General features: G+C 40.4%; 1 protein-coding gene across 4 annotated transcripts in view; it reads left to right on the top strand.

Moving 5' to 3' along the window:
- LOC124797830 (hemicentin-1-like) overlaps positions 1-21,500 on the top strand; it is a 1,195,221-nt gene that overhangs the window by 487,368 nt on the left and 686,353 nt on the right. For 3 of the 4 annotated variants that reach the window (XM_047260870.1, XM_047260871.1, XM_047260868.1), the window contains exon 2: positions 14,940-15,314. In XM_047260870.1, the coding sequence (XP_047116826.1) occupies positions 14,940-15,314 (375 nt within the window). The remainder of the gene's footprint in view (positions 1-14,939; positions 15,315-21,500) is intronic. The other variant, XM_047260869.1, reaches the window with a different exon arrangement.

The following is a 21,500-nucleotide window of genomic DNA, read 5'->3' as shown; positions in this document are numbered from 1 at the left end:
ATGAACTTCGCAGTCATTATAAAGCAGTAAGAGTATTTATCCTATACAGTGAAAATAAATACTCCGATGAATAGCAGTGTGGCTGGGGGCGCCGCCATTGAATAAATGTGTCCTGGTAGGACACACACAGTGGAAGTAACATAGAATAGTGAATAGTAAAATATATTACTCAACTTTGGTAACGCTCTTTACTGAGAGTGCAGAATGCAGTTTAGCTGATCTGTCCGGTGTTGACTACAATTCCAGGAACTCAAACTGAATAATGTTTTCTGAACAGAACTCGGGAGGGAACTAATCTTGTGTTTTGATGTACTATTCTAAGAACAGTTACACTAAAAATGCTCACTTAAATCTCTACGCAGGCGGTCTCTGTCCATGCTCGATAATCCTGTTCACTATTTTACTTCTACCGAAGACTAACTGTCTATCTATCAGCCACTGTTTCTATCTCAGTCGACAACTTGAAGCGTTGAAGACGCGACGAATGTTCCGCAGCAAATTCTAGCAAGACTCGGGCTGACTGACTACTTGCAACTGGCAACTTCTGCTCGTGGACTGTTAGTTGAATGCGCTTTTCTCTTCCTGCTGCCGCTGCCGCTCCAGGGGGCATGATTGGTTTGCGGCCAGCAATTTTCCTGCTACGGACAGACGTCCACGGCACTTCTGAAATATCTCAAACTATTCTTATGTGGTATCTAAGTGCACCGCAATTAGGACTGTCTCGAAATCTTTGTAAGTGCACTAGAATGCTTCTCAGCCTGAAAAATTATCTGTGATAACCAGGGAACGCTTGCTCCTGATGTTACCCCACGATACGATTATACGCATGTAACCCCATACCAGACTTTATTGACGTCTATCTTTACAGCTCACCCGATCTCGTCCACAGCGATGCTTAATTTAGAACAGAGCAATGGAATGTTCGCAGAAAGGTATGGTACAGTGTAGAGGACTGGCATAGTTTCTTAAGCCTTGTCGGTGCTGCGTGAATTTTATTGATCATAAAGCAGAGTATGCGGAAAAGGAGTTGTAATTTATATCACAACGTGATATAAAACTTACGCTACGGTCGCAGGTTCGAATCCTGCCTCGGGCATGGATGTGTGTGATGTCCTTAGGTTAGTTAGGTTTAAGTAGTTCTAAGTTCTAGGGGACTGATGACCTAAGATGTTAAGTCCCATAGCGTTCAGAGCCATTTGAACCATTTTTTGATATAAAACTTGGTTTTTCAATGTTTCTATCACACTCTCAATAATGTACGGCAAAGTAAAACAAAAAAATGTTTTCTTTCACTGTGAAGATAGCTTCCATCTACTTCCTGTGGAGGGAAGTGCTGCAGTTTCTTTCCCTCCAAGTGACAAAGTGTACTTCAGCAATGACAGTAATATTAATACTGATTAACGTCAGTTTCAGTTAAGTGAATTAAATTAAATGTGCAATCGTACTGTGGCAAAAACCGTGAGATAAAAGTTTTTAGTAAATTCCACCCGATGCAAGAAAAGATAACACACATCTACTAGAAAAAAAAATTACGCCCTATTCTTCACTTTATAACAAAATTAAATAAATTTCATATTTGTAATTTTGTTAATAGTCCCACTTGAAAATAAGTACGAAGAGAATGGCGGAAAACTAGGAGTCCCAGAGGGTTCTACCATTGGAACACTACTCTTCTTGCCTTACGTTAATGATCTGCAATTTTATTTGAATCGAGAGGCAGAATTAGGATTGTTTGCAGATGATACAAGCGTTTGCGTCAAATCGAGCAAAGAAGCGACAAGAGAGAAAATAGTAAATGATTTATTTGTGAAAGTTACTATATGGTTTGGCACAAATGGACTAGTCTTAAATTTTGAAAAAAATTCAGATCATCCAGTTTTGTATTGTAAAAAATATTCCACCTCCAATTAAACTAGAATGCCAACGAGAAATAATAAAAAGGGAATAAAGTTGTGATTTCTTCCGGATGAATATTGATGAAAACTTAAACTGGAAAAATAGTATACTAGATCTGCTGAAAAGTTTAGGTTTAGTTGCTTTTATCGTAAGAGTAACTGTCGAATTTGGAGATACGGATGTTAGTAAGTTATCATATTTTGCTTATTTTCATTCAGTGATGTCATACGGAATAATATTACGGTGTCACTCCTCACGTAGGCAATACGTATTGATCACACAAAAGAATTAGCTAGTTTTATGTGTGGGGTTCACAAACATATATCTTGCAGGCATCTCTTCATACAACTGAAATATTAACCACAGCCACACAGTACAGTTATTCATTTAAGAACTCTGCTGTCAGCAATCCATCTGAATTTGAGAGTAAAAGAAACGTTCAGAAGCGCAACACTAGGACGAAAAATTATCTGCATCATCTTTTAATGAAGCAAACTTTGGCATACAAAGGGGTGAAATATGCGGGCTTTATCACCACCACCTAAAGAGAAGGCCGCGGCGCGCTCTTGTGACGTCACGCAAAGCGGGCCAGGGTTGGCTTGGCGCTGCGCGTAAGGATTCGAGACGCACGGCCTGCAAATCTTTGTCAAACGGTTTTACAGAACCTGTTCCGTAAAAAATAATTAATTTCTGAAATACTTCTAGCTTTATATGGCAGCTTCATGATGAAGTGCCAATCATTTCGATAATGGTCATAACTATTGTGGTATTTCACAGATGAGTATCAAATTTGAGAATGTTGCCATCAAAAATAGGGGGCGCTATGAATTTGTGTTTGATCCATATTATACATTCTATTGCTGTGTGTGAAATACAGATGAGGTTTGGAAATTTTCGTAAAACTTTGTATCAATATCTGCTTCCAATCTCGAAAAAATTGAGCATCTGCAGCAACTTTACTTCCGATCGCAACGCGCGGGAATGAGATATTCATAACGCCTCTCATATCTCGCAAACCGCTGGAGATAACGAAACGAGATCTTGGCAAATGATACCACGCAAAGAGGAGAGTACTTTGCCGTACGGTTAAAATACGTAACTTTATCAATCTCGATATAGCAGAAGCTATAGTTTATAATTCTTTTTACTGGTAACGTAATTGCTTAAGACTTATCAATAGCCAGTGAAAACGTACGAGTGCGGGATGTAAATAATATTGCGATATACATGATAAAACAAGGTACATTTGTGAAAAATGCACTGTGATTTTCTGGACCAGACGACTATTATTTACACTCACTTGAAAAATTCTGCACTAATACAGTGTATAATATTAAATTCCTCTACCTTCAGTATCCTAAATAAATATTTTGTAACTGTTTATAGAGCGCCCTCAGGAAAGCTGAGTACATTCCCCAAGCAAACAATCACTTTTAACTCACCTTTCCTCAAAAAGAAAAACAATTATGCGTTGTTATTGTAATGTAAATTATCTTTCCTGTAAAAATATGGCAGATTTTGAGCATGTAAGGAGCCGCGGGCAGGTGTTGACTTTCTCACAAAAGTTGCAAAGAACTTTACAAGCCTGATTGACAATACTCTGCAGATAAAAGAATTAGCAACATATGTTTAAGTGAAATTTTAGATGTATTCCTGACCATAATGGTCAGCTGTTCAAAATGTATGCTGTAAGCCCTGCAAACAACAGTAGTTTTATCAACAGGACCTTTATATAAGTCAACAGTGCAAATCTACAAACCTACAGCAGACATTTGCAGCAGTTGGAATGAGACAATGTGTCACGCTAAAAATGTCAATAATAAATTAACCTACTTCTAGATTAATTTGTTCCATTGTTTGAAGCTGTATTTTGTAATAGAATTTCATTAAGTGTCTACCTATGTGACGGCAGGAGACAGTGACTCATTAAGGGAATCAAGCTATACTGTATTTAAAAAAAAAAGGGGGGGGGAAATGCTGTATACAATACTAAGAATTGTATTAAACTCCAGAACAAGGGATACTACAATTCACATTTGCACTTTAGTAACTCCAGGGATAGATCAGAAATCACTGCTGGTGACTACAGCAAGTTAAATTCTTTGTAATATGTAGACAGATTAATGTAACATGAGAACGGTAGTACTCAGCATGCTTAAAATAATGTAATTATTAATAGTTTATGTTAATATAGGATTATAAAACACTAGAAGTAATGAACTATAATTTATTTAAGTCAGTCATATGTACATCTACTTCCTGAAAATGCTGTTACAAAATCCAGGGCACAACATGGTTCCATTACAGAAATAGATCACGATTTCCATCTTAAAAGACAGCAAGCCTTTTCTACTTTCAGAATGATTGATTAGTTGCACACATTTGATATATTGTATTTTGTGAAAAATTACAGTTGCAAAACATGTCAGATGCATATAACACGTTACATTACCAGTCTTACTGTCTATAAAATTTAATAATTGTGACTAACAATGACTTATGTTGCTGACAAAAGTATTAACTCAGACAGATTAAGAGAGCAACAAACATTTGTTGGAATGTATGTACCATGATACAAAGGTGTACTGGGATGAGGCCCTGCTGAAGGACATTCAACGAAGTGAAAATGTAGCTAGTCGTTGGAAACTAATAAGTAATGGTAATACTGAGTACGACAACGTATCAGACCAACCTCACATTACAGTTTAATACCTGATCCACAACTGAAAGAACTCTTTTATATTGTTACTGCACAGCTATGCAACATTTGTTGAAAACCCTGCCATAAGCTAGAAGTAGGCCAATTTCCTTGTAATGAACTTAAGTGTAAACAAAAAAAAGGACAACATAAATCAAAACTGTAACAATTTTACACTGATTCCAAATTAAACTGAATGGTGTAGGATATAATGTCCTACACATTCAAATAAAATGCAGCAACATGACACTCCTTAATGTTTGTAAGGATACTCTCCCTCTATATAGGTGGGAAGAACTTTTCGTTAATTACTATATAAACACCACCTTTCACATTATTCCTTTCAGAATAAACTGTTTCAATTAAACTGACTGTGTGGAACACCGAAGCTGTATTTTAATGCTGTGAAGTGATTTTCTGTAACACAAGATTCTACAGCTACTGGCAGAAACAGTTCAAGAACACACTTTTCACTCACTACCAAAGTGTGTGCTGTTATGAAATTTTCTAGCATATTAAACACATGCGTGGTCCAAGTCTGACACACAGCGTCACACTACCAAGGGGTTTCATAAGTAAAAAAAAAAACAAAAAAAAAACACAGTAAGATTAGTAACAAATTAAGGGTCACAGTCTGGATGAGATGCAAATTTGGGAATGGAGACCAACTACTATGTCTGATATTAAACTATTCCAAACTGAGTGGAATATAAGCAACTACTAGAATGTAATTATGTCTCAGTAAAATAATATATGCAAAGCAGTAGCTAACTGTTACCCATATGCAACAATACTGACAGCTTGTATCAAAATTTAGATAAACAGCTGTTATGAGAAGTAACTACATTAAGAAACACCCTGGTGTCATTCTGATTCAGGAAAATGGGAGAAATCCATTTTTGGCTTTCCCTTTTGTAGTATTGTAATATTCTACTGTAAGTTTTATATGTCTGCATGCCAAAATAATAGCCTCTAATTACATACATAGTTATAATGAATTACATGAGGTTTAATACAGAATTACTTTAACAGATTTCTTCTTGTTGGGCAGCACAGGCTCAACAAATTGAAAGGAAGATGTAAATATTTCTGCACAGAATAGCTGAAAGACATAAAAACTTTACTAGGAAAAACTGGCCCAGTTTCAACCTTAGGCCAGTATCAGGTGCACACATGTATGTGTACACAAACTGATAAAATTTTACAATGATGAGATTGAAACTAGCCATTAGTGCAGGACAAAGTATTTACTTCAGCTGAGCAGTGTGCATGGAAACATTTGTGACCTTCTGACATTTGAAACTGGTGGAAGTAAATTTTCCAAAACTTACAGGCTATATGGACCAAATGACTATTAGTGTGCATTCAGTTGAAGGTACTACACCAATATGGGTTATGGAACCTGCCTCTGCTTTCAGTGGACCAAATACAGTGTAACTGAAAGTGTGAGACATAATAGAAATTTCGTGACACATGATAAATGTCCTAACATGTAAACTGTAAGCAAATTAAAATGTGCTAAGCTTCCGTTTCTTAAAAGAAGCAGTAAAGGTGTCATTCTTTTTCTTAATGTAATTATTTAATAATGCGTTGGTGGATGCTTTGACTAACAATTTCAGTATTTTATCTGCCGAATGACCATTACTGCAAATAAAGTCTGTTAAGAAGAAACTTTTCTTCTGAACAGCATTTATGGTTACATTTTGAACAAGCACCCTTTGACTGTTGCATGACAAAAAATTTTTTTCATTAGGGGCAGATATTAATTTCTGTACAGTAATGTAATTGTAAATAACAACATTCACAACATCAGGCTGAGGGAAAAACAGACCACCCCTGTCCAAATTTTTGATTAAACTAAGGTGTTGTTCACCATGCAGACACATTTCTTTGTCTAAGAGAAGGTATTTGCTGCACACCTCACACTGCTGTTTCTTCAGTACACTGCGAACACAATAACCTGCTAAATATGTTAATATTGGAAGGTGTGTTTCTGCCTGCTTGAAATCTTCCTCCAAATACATAATGTCAACCATAAACTCAGAGTCTGTTTGTATAGTCTCTTTTGCGTCATCATTACAATTAAAGATGAACCCTTCTGCAACAGGCAGTTTACCAAAAGTACTTGAATTCAACATGAGTGGTAACATGTTCTGCATCCTCATCTTCGCTTCCACTTCAAAAATCTGTCTCACAGATATGAGATACTGAGAGCCAGCCATTGATCGGTAACTGCTAAACCTTGCTTCCAGAGAATCAGTTTGAATTTTTCCAGGCAAAAAATAAGTGAAACCGAGCTCTTTAGTACAGTACCTTGCCATCTCAATCAAACCATAGGTTGTGTGTGTCAGAGCTATATGTGTATCTTTTGAAAGGGTATTATTTTTCAGGCCCAAGTCCTTCCACTTATCGAGCCACACAAGAAACTTTTCCAAAAAAACTAATTTTTCATCATTATTACTTAAAGACAGAGGGCACTGGAAGAGATCATTTAGTCGAACACCTTTGTGAACTGTCTTAACATTTACAGTTTTCCACCATGTAAGTATAATTTTAATAAATTCTGCAGTGGTCTGGTAATGTAACAAGTTTTTCTGTTCTCCTACAGTTGAAATGGCTTCAGCTGTATGTTCATTGAATACCTGTAAAACAAGGCTCACATTCTGTTTCTCAAGTGAAGATGGATAAAGAGACTTCAAAGAAAGACCATAAGAGTGCTTAAGTAGACCATTACATTCAATCTTATGAAGCTGCCTCAGTGCTTCAAAAGATGCCATTAACACCTGACTATCATCACTGCTTCCATCAAATTGTGGATATTTGAGCAAAACTTGAGAGTCCTTTTGATTAACACAATTATTACGTATACACTTAAGGATGTGGACAGAATCAATTATAAAAAATAGTGGCTGAGTTGGATTAGCTGGATTTGGGTAAACTATACTGAGTTTTGGAGGTGAGCTAAAAAGTGCCATAGATTTCCTATTTATAGCATTGTTGTCACTAACTACACAAATAACTTTGAAACCAATGTCATGAAGGCCACATAATATTTTCTTAGCATACAAAAATAACTGTTCAGCTATAAGGTTTCTAACTGGAAGGACATGCACTACTTCTTTAAAAGAAGACAGCAATGATTGTATCATAAAGACATATGCTGTAGTAGCAGCCTTGTCACTATCAAATGCTGCCCCCACAATGTTTCCTCCCTTGTAATCAAAATAAGGTTTAATATGAATTTCATCCATCATTAAAGAAATGGTACAATCACTTTCCTGCAAAGATTTAAATCTTTCCTTAATATACAGGAGCATAGCACCTTCATTTTGTTCATTATGAGGACCATTAGTATATGAGGAACATATTTTCTGTAAAGTTCTTGGATGAGGAAGAATAAGATTGCCAGATGACCTCAAAAATTTATAGGCATGAGGGGAGATAGAATGCAGGATACAACAAAATACAGAAAAGTGAGGATTAAACCTATAGTTTTCCTCACAGCTACATAGCAACTTAACTTGCTCACTTAAGAATTGAATTTGTTTCTGTTTTTCTTCATCTACAGAACTGCACATGTCATTTAAAATGTCCTGTATAAGAAGGCACTGGCTTTTTAATGAATTTTCTTTTGCACTGACTAATTCCTTCACTTTGTCTAATACTGTAAACAAATCATTCATATTTGAAAGTTTGTGTGGTATTTTTCTACTGCCTATCTTTCTTATCTCAGTGTTACTTCGATAGGCAGACAACTGCAAATCATTTGTCACTACAACAGATACAGACACAGATGGAGCAGGCAATACAGTAAGCAATAGAAATAGGACACAGTCACTTCTCCTAACAATGGTCCATTCACTGGGAATGGTTTCTCTTTCTAGGCACTGCAGAAATGCTTCAAAAGTAGAAAATAACTTCCTCGAATCATACTCTGTTTTGGTTACTATACTATCTTTAATTGCTTGTAGAAGATGTTCATTGTCCAATCTAGCTCTCCTCTCCTCTGCACTTTCTCGAGAGCTGGTGGATGGAGTAGACAAATAGCTTGGGCAGCCTGGTAACACTGATGGGACAGCACCCTCTCTAAGCCTTGGTCTTGAAAGCTTGACAGTAAGCTTTGTGCCTTTCACTTCATCATAACATTCCGTATGCCGGCAGATGTCAGATTCGGTGAAATGAAGTTCACAAACCTAAAACAAAGTAGTGTGAGTCAGTACAATATACAGCATGATCTAGAGATGTGTGTCTGCATGTGAAAGTAAAAAACACTGGATTCTCATTCATTTTCCACCAATATAAGCTTGACAGGTCACACCTTAGTGGAAGTACACAAATTATTTAGGCCTAACAGCAATATACCATGTTCTACAACAACATGCATATTCCATTTTAATATTCTTTTTTTAATTAGTACTATAAGCACTAGGAGCATACCTCACAAGGCATCAGTAAATGATGAATATACCTGTGAACTGCTTGTTTTACAGCAGTGCTGTGATATTTATGGAACTATAAGAGTGAAGTTCCTATTATGGATTAAGTGGCACCAAATTTCAGTAATCTGTTGGATTCTGCATGTTAACATAGCAATTATTTTATAATTTTGACTTTACAGTTTCTTCATTGTCATGGTATAAGAGATATCAACAGCTGCAGAATACTATTTCACTGTGGGTGTTTTTATGCCAGCACATATTAAAACTGTGTCATTGCAGGTAACACTGAATGAGGGTCTTGATATATGCCTAGCACAAATTTCATGTTTGGATAGAACAACTACTCCAAAGCAAACGCATGCCAAACACAAAATAAAGTTGAACAGATGCCAACATAAATGACACACCTCAGTAAGACAGTCATGACCATCCAACTGGAAGTATGTTAAGACGATATCAACTAAACATTCCGTCCCAAGCTGTGCTGTATGAACTAAATGACACTTGTCATTTCAATTAACCATCTGAAACATTTAAAATACCGGACGGATTAAGTAACTAGATGCGTTATTAACGAGAATGTCGTTACATGAGGCGGCTCAAGTGATACAGAACGCCATTGAAATCTGTTTGTGAAGACACCTATTCTGCATCGTAACCTGAAGTTAGGTTAGGTTGAAAGATAATTATTTGTTTGTGGGTTGGCGAATGTCTAACAGGAAAAACTAACACACAGAAAAACAACACATATATGCTTCATACAGAGAGATCGCTTTTTAATCATGAAAACAGCAGTTTCAACATTCGTTAGCACTCATGCTAACTAATGCGAGAGTGAAAAACAACACCCACTCACAAATAGAGAATAAAACGTATCTGTAATGCGTAACAAAATACGAACTGCAGAGAAATTTAAACACTAATAAAAAGTAACACGAGCCACAAATTTATATTTCGTTTTCAAAACCAAAATAAAGCCACTTGAAAACGAATACTAGGCCTATTTACTGCTAGCTTTTGCTCACAATTTTAGTCAAATGTATCCAAAATGCAAGATATTCTACCAGAAAAGAAATAATAATTGTACTAGGAATATAGTTTTTACATACCTTCGTGTGCTCAGTGGGTTGGAAATTGTCCCGATGAATCGCTGAAAGCCATTTCCAACGCAGATTCGCATCTTTCGGAAAGGAAAACAACATTACTTTCGGTCCAGTTCCGTAATTCCCACGACACCTTGGCACACAACATTTGTAAACCATGTTCACAGCAGCTTCACTGCACGTAAACTCTGTAACCGCTAGTTTAAAGCACGAATACAGCACTCGATCCAACAAACGTGTAGAGAAACAAACGCTTCGAAACACAACATGGTGGCCCGCTTGGAGTGACGTCACGACCTGCTATGAATTTCGCGCCGCGGCCTTGTCTCTAGGTGGTGGTGGCTTTATACTCTTTCATTATATACTCACTGAAATATAATGGCTGACATAGAAGAAGTGCTTCCCAATGTAGATCAAAGATTTTTGTTCGTCGAAACTTCTCGTACACCACAGAGAAACTATTGAAGACTAGTAATTAGTCATCTTTAAAGAAAAACAATGGCCAGTATATAGACATCTAAATGCTTTTTTTTGTGTATATCCTGGGGAAATGCGTTTTTGTCATTGGAGCGTACACCAGTTGTGAGTTACTACACTCCTCACATTCCAAACTTTTTGATGTAGACACGTTGGGTTAGGTGGGTAGCGGCAGCTATTAGGTAATTAGCTGTGACCGCGGCAGTAGTGTCTTTGCACCCCCTCCCAGGGTTCTGTTGCAGCGGGGCGGCAGTGGGCCTTTCTCCTTGAGAGTAATAGCCACGATATATCCGCCCGGGCAGAGCTGCCATTACACTAAGTTCTCATCTCCACGGCTTGCAGATAATTCCGTCCACCCTTTGTTCAGATAAATCATATCGCCCAGCAATGGAGGCAGAAAGTCATTTATAAGGGTTTACCTCATTAATATTGTCTTAGAGGATCACTTTCCAGAAACCTTAGATGGGCGATATGACCTCACTGATGATGGAGGGCAGCCTATAACGTGTTATAGCTCAGAGTGCGCCGTACGTCATCCATCGAGTGGCATTTATGAACGAAATAGCTGGCCGCGATGTTCTTCTGGCTTAGTCGAGACGGATATCGCCCACCAGTGATTCACAGCGCTGGGTATTTTTTTAAGGGGCGTTGCCGCTGAATTCGAACACAGATAGTACTTGACTGAGCATTTGTTTACAGAGAGAAACTAAACGGAACTTGTAGCGCTCTAGGTGAGTCCTAACACATGTCAAGACTACAAAAATCTGGAAAGCAATAAAACTGCAGGAACTTCTATCACTAGCGGTAATTCTAAATTCTTACCCCTCAGCACCTGCTCTCTTGGCAGCGTAATGGATTTCGAATATATACAGCATCTGCAAATTTTCTACTGGTGTATTTACTTACGACAGCTTGATACAGAGTGAAACATTTTCTACAGAGACATTCAACCCTATGATCAGTGGTTCCCAAACTTCCTTGCACCATTATCACCCCCCTCCCCTCCGGGCAGTCACGTATTTGCTAGTGGTACCGCCCCTCCACCCTTCACCGATCATTGGCAACATTAGCGTAAACTTAAGAATGAAAAAAAAGTTTGAGCACTTTCGTCTTCAAAATCATGAAAGATGAATGATATTTATATTTTTTTGGTATTTTATTAAACCACCAACTAATATGTTAACGGATCAATAGGTACTGCTGATTTATAGTAACATTTTTTTGTACTTGACATTTTCTTACCCAATGCACTTCATGTATCATGTTCCAAGTTCATTCAATTCCTTGTTTTTATTTTCAATGCTTTCATAGTAATTTTCGGTCAATGCACATCATAGATCACGTTCCAATTTATTCAGTTTCTTGTTTTTATTTTCGTTGCACTCATAGTAAATAAATCAACTTCCCATTTATTGATCTTGAATGTAACGTTTCTTTGCATTGTGCTCTGTTCAGATAGGGTGTTACGAGTGTGTGTGTGTGTGTGTGTGTGTGTGTGTGTGTGTGCGCGTGTAAGTGAGTGATAGAATGAATGATGACGCAATTGCTATCCATCACAAGTGCTTCGTACAACCATATCTCATAAAAGATAGCTGACGATCCATAGTGAAGATAGGCACTTGTGCCAAAACACGTTTCCGCTGCATGGTCACCTTATTTCCGATTGGCCAGAATCTGGAACATTTGAAAATGTCAGTGCTTTGTCTCTGACCATTCCCACTTGTAATAATAGCAATAGTACTGTATGCAGCACTACAGCTGTTATTATGTACTTACCTTTCTGCTGCGCTGTCGATTAGCTTCTTTATCTGGCTAGTGAGCAGCGAAGTAATTTCTGGTTGATTGCAAGAAATATGTACAATTTAGAAAAGACATTTTCATGAGATATTTGGCATTTGTTACGTATGTGTCACTTTTACTATCGAAGACACGTCGTAAAATGTTCGATATATGTGTCTAGTACTTTAACTATGTCAGGCAGTTGTCCTTTGTAAATTTGTTTCAAAAGCTGAAAAACTGCACCGCATTTTGCAATGCGTTAATGCTAGTAATTATGAAGAAATTGTTATTAATAACTTACTACAGTCGTACACAATTGTGCTAGTAGTAATTTTCTTATAAAAAAGGTTAGTTTCATGACTGGAGCACAATCGACCCCATTTGGTTTTTACCCATTAGAATGCTTCATGTAACTCCTCAGGGGGTAATTATGCCAGGTGTCGAGCTACTGCGTAAGATAGATGAGCAGAGGTACACAGCACGGTCAATATATTAACAAACTAAGGCATCTGGTTATTGAAACAATACGAAGTTACAGGTTGGACAAATTAAAACTGATATGGAAAATATTTCATGTGCCTTAAGATAGGCAACACAACTTACATCATCAACACGGGATGGATATTGTAGGTTGGGTTGCCTACCTTAACGTGCATGAAATACTTTCCACATCAGTTGTACTTCTCCCACCACGTACTATCGTTGTTCCGGGAACTTTACAGCTAACAGAAATTTGCGTCTATGATGGCAATATGAGATGTTTTTGATTATAGGTATCATCTCTCAGCTTAAAATGAACATGCCACCAGCCATACCGTTCGAGCAACAGGTTGCAACATCGTGTAATGACAAAGGCTTGCCTACGGTACGTGTCACTTACCACGCAACACTAATTATAGGACTGATTATATACTTCCCGCTTCCGTTCAAATTTTCCCAGAGTGCACGCATGGACCTCTACGTATTTCATCGGAGCACAACTCAAAGCTGTACAGCGTCCATCACCATTTGCCGCCTTCGCCTGGTCGATCTGAAATATTTCCGTGCAGCGTTTATTTGTTTTATGCCAGTAGTTCTACAATGGTACATTTAAGATTCAAGGTTATTTCGGAAATTTTGCTCCATTCGATGTCCGTACCTTGCTCCAGTCACATTATCAGGTACTTTTCCTTCAAGCTGTACATTTTTGGAAAATAAAACCGACCCCAGAAAACCTTTCATTCACCTTAAGACAGTTATGTTTCCTGTCTTCAGATGCCTGAAATATTTTTCAGGCCAGCTTTATTTTTATCACCCTGTATCAGATCCGTGAAACATCTCACGTCATACACCGAGGAGACAAAGAAAATGGTACACCTGCCTAATATCATGTAGGGTGCTGGCGAGCACGCCGAAGTGCCGCAACACGACGTGGCATGGACTCGACTAATGTCTGAAGTAGTGCTGGAGGGAAATTGCACCATGAATCCTTCAGGGCCGTCCATAAATCCGTAAGAAAAAGAGGGGGTGGAGATGTGGTCTGAACAACACGTTGCAAGGCATCCCCAATATTTGGTGACCAGCGGAAGTGTTTAACCTCGGAAGACTGTTCCTGAGCCAGTCTGTAGGAATCCTAGACGTATGGGATGTCGCATTTACTGCTGGAATTGACGAAATCCTTGGGAATGCACAATGGACATGATTGGATGCAGGTGATCAGACAGAATGCTTACGTACGTTTCATCTGTCAGAGACGTATCTACATGTATCAGGGGTCCCATATCACTCCAGCAGCACACATGGCACACACCCCACAGCATAACAGACCCTCCAGCAGCTTGAACCGTCCACTGCTGACATGTAGAGTCCATGGATTGACGAGGTTGTCTCTACACCCGTACACGTACATCCACTCGAGACAATTTGAAACGAGACTCGTCCGACTAGACAACATGTGTCCAGTCATCAACAGTCCAGAGCCGGTGCTGACGGGCCCAGGCAAGGCGTAAAGCTTTGTGTCGCGCCGTCGTCAAGGGTACACGAGTGGGCCTTCGGCTCCGAAATCTCATATCTATGGTGGTCCATTGAATGATTCGGAGGCTGACACTTTTTAATGGCCTAACATTGAAATCTGCTGCAATTTGCGGAAGGGTTGCACTTCTGTTACGTTGATCGATTCTGTTTAGTCGTCATTGGTCCCGTTCTTGTAGGACCTTTTTCCGGCTACATCGATTTCGAAGATTTGATGTTTTACCGAGTTCCTGATATTCACAGTACAGTCGTGAAATAGTCGCACAGAAAAATACCCACTTCATCGGCACCTCGGAGAGGTAGCGATAACACCACGTTCAGAGTCACATAAATTTGGATAACCTGACGTTGTAGCAGCAGTAACTGATCTAACAACTGCGCCAGACACTTGTTGTCTTATGTAGGCGTTGCTGACTGTAGCACCGTATTATACCTGTTTACATATCTTTGTATTTGAGTACGCATGCCTATACCAGTTCCTCTGGCGCTTCAATGTATTTCACGTCTACAGAGATGAATAGTGTGTTCTCCTGTCAGCAGGTTGTTGCTGGGGCCTGCAAATCGAGAAGCTGAACGTGCCGGAGGCAGTACGTAACGGCAGCCAGAGCAGCCTGATACTGGACTGCGACTACTCCGTGGCCGACCCCAAGCACTGGGACGGGCTGGTCGTCAAGTGGTACTTCAACAACGAGCCCCTCCCCGTCTACCAGTGGATCAAGGACGAGAAGCCGCAGGGATTCGGCGTGCTCAAGGACCGCCTTAACCTCACCTACGAGGCGTCCAGCGAGAAGGAGAAGAAGCACCGAGCCCTCCAGATCCTCAACCCCACGCCCGACCTCTCGGGGGAGTACAAGTGCGTCGTCTCCACGTTCGACAACGAGACGTCCGGCTCGAAGAAGATGGTCATCTTCGGTGAGTGCTGCTACTTTGCTACTATGTTCTCGATTACGAAGGCAAGCAATAAGAGTTTTTTCTCTTTTTGTTCAACAAAAATGGCGTATTGCCGTGGTTTATAACGTGTTGAGTGTTAATACGCCGCGTCACTAGCTATTGTTTTAAATTCATTTGACTGTGGCACAATAGTCGGGAATATAGTGCTAGCCAACAATGTTACAATGCCTCCAAATATAGTAAACTACTAAATTTTACTTAATGTTCATGTGGAGTATAGGATGGAGATTCCATGATAAAATTTATATGTAATTTGGGTAAGGCCGGCTGGGGTGGCCGAACGATTCTAGGCGCTACAGTCTGGAACCGCGCGACCGCTACGATCGCAGGTTCGAATCCTGCCTCGGGCATGGAATTGTGTGCTGCCCTTAGGTTAGTTAGGTTTAAGTAGTTCTAAGTTCTAGGGGACTGGTGACCTCAGAAGTTAAATCCCATAGTGCTCAGAGCCATTTTAACCATTTAATTTGGGTGCGAAATTTAGTACACTGATCTTCAATCACTGGCAGCCGGGACGACAGTAACTCAGGTGGGCTCTGAAACGAACTCATCTTTGATGACATATATGAATGTTGTTCATACTAAATGTTGTACTTAATGTTCCTTCAAACCTACGCCAAAGTCAGATACTATTCTGCCACAGTCAAATGAATGGTGTGTAGTGTCATGCCAGTCTCTCGGCAACCCATCACCAGATGTTTTCAGTGGCTGAACGATCTGGTGAAACGTGCTAGCCAAGGCGGGACTAGCCTCTGTATCGGGGTAGATCAGGGCAGCGCGATCATTGTCATGTTGGAACAAAACGTCTTGCGAAAATCGTTGATAGGGCACAACCACCTACGTTCACACAACAGGAGAGTAATGGCTTCTTTCCAAATTGCTGCCAATGGGAAGCACAGGAGGTCGTGAAAGTTCCTGGCAGATTAAAAATATGAGCCGCACCGAGACTCGAACTCGGGACCTTTGCCTTTCGCGGGCAAGTGCTCTACCAACTGAGCCACCCAAGCACGACTCACGCCCCGTCCTCACAGCTGTACTTCTGCCAGTATCTCGTCTCCTACCTTCCAAACTTTACAGAAGTTCTCCTGCGAGATACTGGCAGAAGTAAAGCTGTGAGGACGGGGCGTGAGTCGTGCTTGGGTAGCTCAGTTGGTAGAGCACTTGCCCGCGAAAGGCGTAGGTCCCGAATTCGAGTCTCGGTCCGGCACACAGTTTTAATCTTCCAGGAAGTTTCATATTAGCGCACACTCCACTGCAGAGTGAAAATCTCATTCTGGAGAGGAGGTCGTGTTTTGTATCCCATGGTACGTCTGCTGCGACGTGACGCGCTGGGCCAGTATGACGATAAAGAAACCAATCTGTTAATTCCATTCCCCTCCAATCCTACACACACAGATACACCACTGCTGATACTGTGTGCAGAAAAGACACTCGTCTGCAAAGACGACGTGTTTGGACTGCTGTGCCCAGTATTGTCACTGGTTACACCATTATTGGCGTACCTCTCCCTGCTGCCGCGTCAATGGAAGCCTCAAAAATGGTCACCATACTCAAAGGCCGCAGTGTTCCAGATGCCGTCGTACTGTCTGCCTTGTTGCAGGCAAGCCCACATCTTCATTCAAGGTACGTGACGAGGCTGTACGACACTGTATGCCAGATCAAACAAAATGTCTGTCCTCTCAGGCGCTATTCACGTGTGGCGGTTGAATTCCCACGTGATGTAGAGGCTGACCATCCAAAATCCATCGAATCCATATTCGCATGAGAAATGAGAAAACGGCTGTATCGTGGAATGATAAAACGGAATATCAGTAGGTCACACAGTTGCTGCTGTCGAACTCTCATTCATGCTGGTCACATTTCTCCTTGTAGAAGGAGTAAATGGAATTTTCACAAACAATCAACATTGAAATGCGATTTCTGACGGAGAAATTCGTTGCATAATTTTTCCATGTACACAGAATGTACACACACAAAAAAAAGTTTAGTATCACCCCGGTTCCCAGAACTTCTGCTGATAGACGTTGACCGTGGATATTGTATCAGACACAGTCCCTTTGACTGTTCAGAGATGTCACTAAACCGCCAGAAGACGTAAACAACAATGCATGATGAGCATCGCCTATTAGACGGAGGGGGTCAGTTCCAGTCATTCCACCAGGAAGGAGATACACGGTTCATGTTTTCTTTAGTTCAACCATGCCTAGACGGTCAATACCGCGGTTCGATCGCGTCCGCATTATTACTTTGTGCCAGGAACGGCTCTCAGCAAGTGACCAGGCGTCTCGGAATGAACCAAAGCGATGTCGTCGGACATGGAGGAGATACAGAGAGACAGGAACTGTCGATGACATGCCTCGCTCAGGCCGCTCGAGGGCTACTGCAGGAGTGGATGACCGCTAACTAGCGATTATGCCTCGGAGGGAACCTGACAGTAACGCCACCATGTTGAATAATGCTTCTCGTGCAGCCACAGGACGTCGTGGTACAAATCAAACTGTGAGCAATAGGCTTCATGAGGCGCAACTTCACTCCCGACGTCTATGGCGACGTCTATCTTTGCAACAACGAGACCATGCAGCGCGGTACAGATGAGCCCAACAACATGCCGAATGGACCGCTCAGGATTGGCATCACGTTCTCTTCACTGATGAGTATCGCATAGACAATCGTCGGAGACTTATTTGGAGGCAACCCGGTGAGGCTGAACGCCTTAGACAGACTGTCCAGTAAGTGCAGCAAGGTGGAGGTTTCCTGCTGTTTTGGGGTGGCTTCATGTGGGGCCGACATACGCCGTTGCTGGTCATGGAAGGCGCCGTAACGGCTGTACAATACGTGAATCCATCCTCCGACCGATGCTGCAACCACATCGGCAGCATATTGGCGAGGCATTCGTCTTCATGGACGACAATTCGCACCCCCATCGTACACATCGTGTGAATGACTTCCTTCAGGATAACATCGCTCGACTAGAGTGGGTAGCATGTTGTCCAGACATGAACCATATCGAACATGACTGGGATGGATTTGAAAAGGCTGTTTATGGACGACGTGACCCACCAACCACTGTGAGGAATCTACGTCGGATCGCTGTTGAGGAGCGGGTCAATCTGGAGCAACAGTGCCTTGATGAACTTGTGGATAGTATGCCACGACGAATACAGGCATGCATGAATGAAAGAGGACGTGCTACTGGGTATTAGAAGTACCGGTGTGTACAGCGATCTCGACCACCACATCTGAAGGTCACGCAGTATGGTTGTACAACATGCGATGTGTGGTTTTCATTAGCAATAAAAAGGGCGTAAATGATCTTTATGTTGATCTCTATTCCAGTTTTCTGTACAGGTTCCGGAACTCACTGAACCGAGTTATGCAAAACTTTTTTTTTATGTGTGTAGATGGCGTTAGCTGTACCCGCTTGGAGAGGTCTCAGTGGAATTATCACTTACACATCCAAGCATGTTATACCTTTCATTCCATTTTCACGTTTGCTGAATGCTGCCTTAACTGTTTTACAATTTTAATCACCAGCAATGTATTTTGTTAAGTGTGAATAGTTGTATTATTTTTATTAGTTTTGCTTGGATGTTGCATTATGAATAACAGACGCAGTAGAGAAAAGAGTATGTGAAATATGTTCGGGTGCACATCTCCATGAAAAGATACGTTATGAAGTTTTCTCTAATCTATTTCTGGATTTGGTAGAAGATTACACAATTTATTATTATTGTCATTGGTTGATTCACAAAAAATTCAAACCTCTCACTGTCGCACGATCTAACAATGCTAAACAGATCATTAACACTGTCTGTTGTTCCAAAGGAAAGGTTGTCGACTTGAAGATACGCACGTTCACTTTAACCAGAGAATTTTACTTTTAACACCGAACAGAATATGAAAAATTTAACTGAACTAAATTTAATCATAAATGATTCACAGTAATTATTTTTAACTCTGGTTGGAGAGGCTGAGCTTTCGAAATAGGAAGTATTTTATTTTCATAGTCTTGTTGCTTTTGCAACTAATTGCCACGTCGACTGATACGAATTCTGATGATTCTGCACCAGTCATGATGGGTGTTGCGGTTACAACACTAACTATTTTTGTTACGGTTTCGATTTACTTTCGCCTTGAGGATCCTTCCAGTCTTTGTTCCATAAACAGAGTATGTGGATTTTTCTTTACTGCCTCCATAGATGCCAAGAATGATTATGCAGTGAAGTTATACTATTGGAAACATTTATTCACATAATGATGTATATCCAAACAAGAGTTTAGTGTTGTCGTTATTAATCTAATTTTCATTTATCAACACAAGTAACTAACATACATAACAAATATACGTATTCGGAAGGCTAATGCCTTGTCGAGGCAACCGCTGTCTTCTGTGATTGGCTGTTAGTTTCACCTCTATGTAATTGGTCACATCCTATGCTGCTCTAGATGTCCCCTAAAGACTTCTTCTTAGGCCGTCCTTTTTCTTCGCTTCCAATGACTTTCCCATCAAGTACGTTACAGGTGATACTGTTGCATCTAATGACATGCCCGATAAATTTTATTTTTCTCTTTTATATTTCCTGTAGTAATCTTCTTTCTTAGTTGCCATCTATTAACATTTCCTCGTTGGTTTTTCTTTCCGTCTAGCTCATTCTTCTCATTTTCCGCCAAACCCAGGTTTCAACAGCTTGAAATCGATTCCTTTCCAGTCCACCAAGAGCCTAACTTTCACATCCATAGAGCAGTATACTCCATATAAATAATGATGTTAACGACTTTCTGCCATCCATATTCAAATGTCTTGTGGTAAAAGTTTTTCTTGTCATGAATATCTGTATTCAAATGTTTCTTGGTCAAAATGTTTCTTGTCACGAATGCCTGTTCTGACAACGCAATCTTCTTCTTCACATTTATGAAACATCTATTGTCCTATATTCTTTTACAATAGAGGTTACAAAATTGTTTCACTAGCCACAAATTTCAGAAAAACGCTTACAACCATACTTGGTTGCTCAATTATTGTTACTAACTATTCTGCCTTATTTCTTCTTCACTGACTGCAGTAAGAACTTACCTTTAAATAGCTCTTCTCAATTTTGGACAAGAGTGTTCAGCGTTCCACCATCCAGTACACCTGTTACATAGTGCCTGCGATGTCCATTAACGCTGACGTTCCGTTCTTGTAGTGTCGATCATTGTGAAGAATATGCGTGTGACGTCATTTTCACAAGGCGTACTTACTAAATGTGTTGACTTCTCGACAGTATTGGCAGCACTTGCTACTGGCTACGGTTGGAGTGGCGTGGCCTCTTGCACGCACTCCAATCTTAAAACTTGCAGATAATTCCACAGAGCGATTCTTGTGGCTCTTAAGGCGATTCTGCGTGCCCAGAGAATATGCACTTTAAAGTTGATGACCGTAAGTGTTAAGTAGTGGCTTTATAGGCTGCTCACTCACGACAAAAGTTTTCACCACGGTATATGACCACTAACATGATTCGAAGCTCTTCTACCTAATGAGTCGTACGTGAATTATTAGCTTCAGCTATTATATCCCTGGACTCTTGTTCATTTGAAAGTCGCATGATCACAACAAAGCAGCAAGAAATGCAGAGAGCCCTTTTGCCAATGGCAGAACATCCTACCCCCTCTTACACTGGTTCAAATGGTTCAAATGGCTCTGAGCACTACGGGACTTAACTTCCGAGGTCATAGAGCTAACTAACCTAAGGATATCACACACATCCGTGCCCGAGGCAGGATTCGAACCTGCGACCGTTGCGGTCGTGCGGTTCCAGACTGTAGCGCCTAGAACCACTCGGCCATCCCGGCCGGCTCCTCTCACACTGCCCCGAGTGTTCACGAGAGTAGTGCATAAAATTTCAAGTCTGTTATATCGTACTCACAAACTAGGTCAACGCCAACTCCACTACCGACCAAATTTCTAAGGTCGTCCGGAGATATTTTACTGAGTATTTTCAGTAACCCCAGGAGTTTGGCACATTACTCACGACTGCTATAGACTGTAAGTGCTCAGAGATGTAGAAGACACATAGCGCGTACCGTCGGTATTTGCACAGCTGAGCAGATATTTTCATTGCAATATGCACTGAAGAGCCAAAGAAACTGCTTCATTTGCCTAATTTCGTG

This window comes from Schistocerca piceifrons, chromosome 5 (assembly GCF_021461385.2).
Source record: "Schistocerca piceifrons isolate TAMUIC-IGC-003096 chromosome 5, iqSchPice1.1, whole genome shotgun sequence".
Classification (NCBI taxonomy): Eukaryota; Metazoa; Arthropoda; class Insecta; order Orthoptera; family Acrididae; genus Schistocerca; species Schistocerca piceifrons.
The sequence above is the reverse complement of the archived record's forward strand: the minus strand, read 5'-3'. Positions and strand labels throughout refer to the sequence as shown.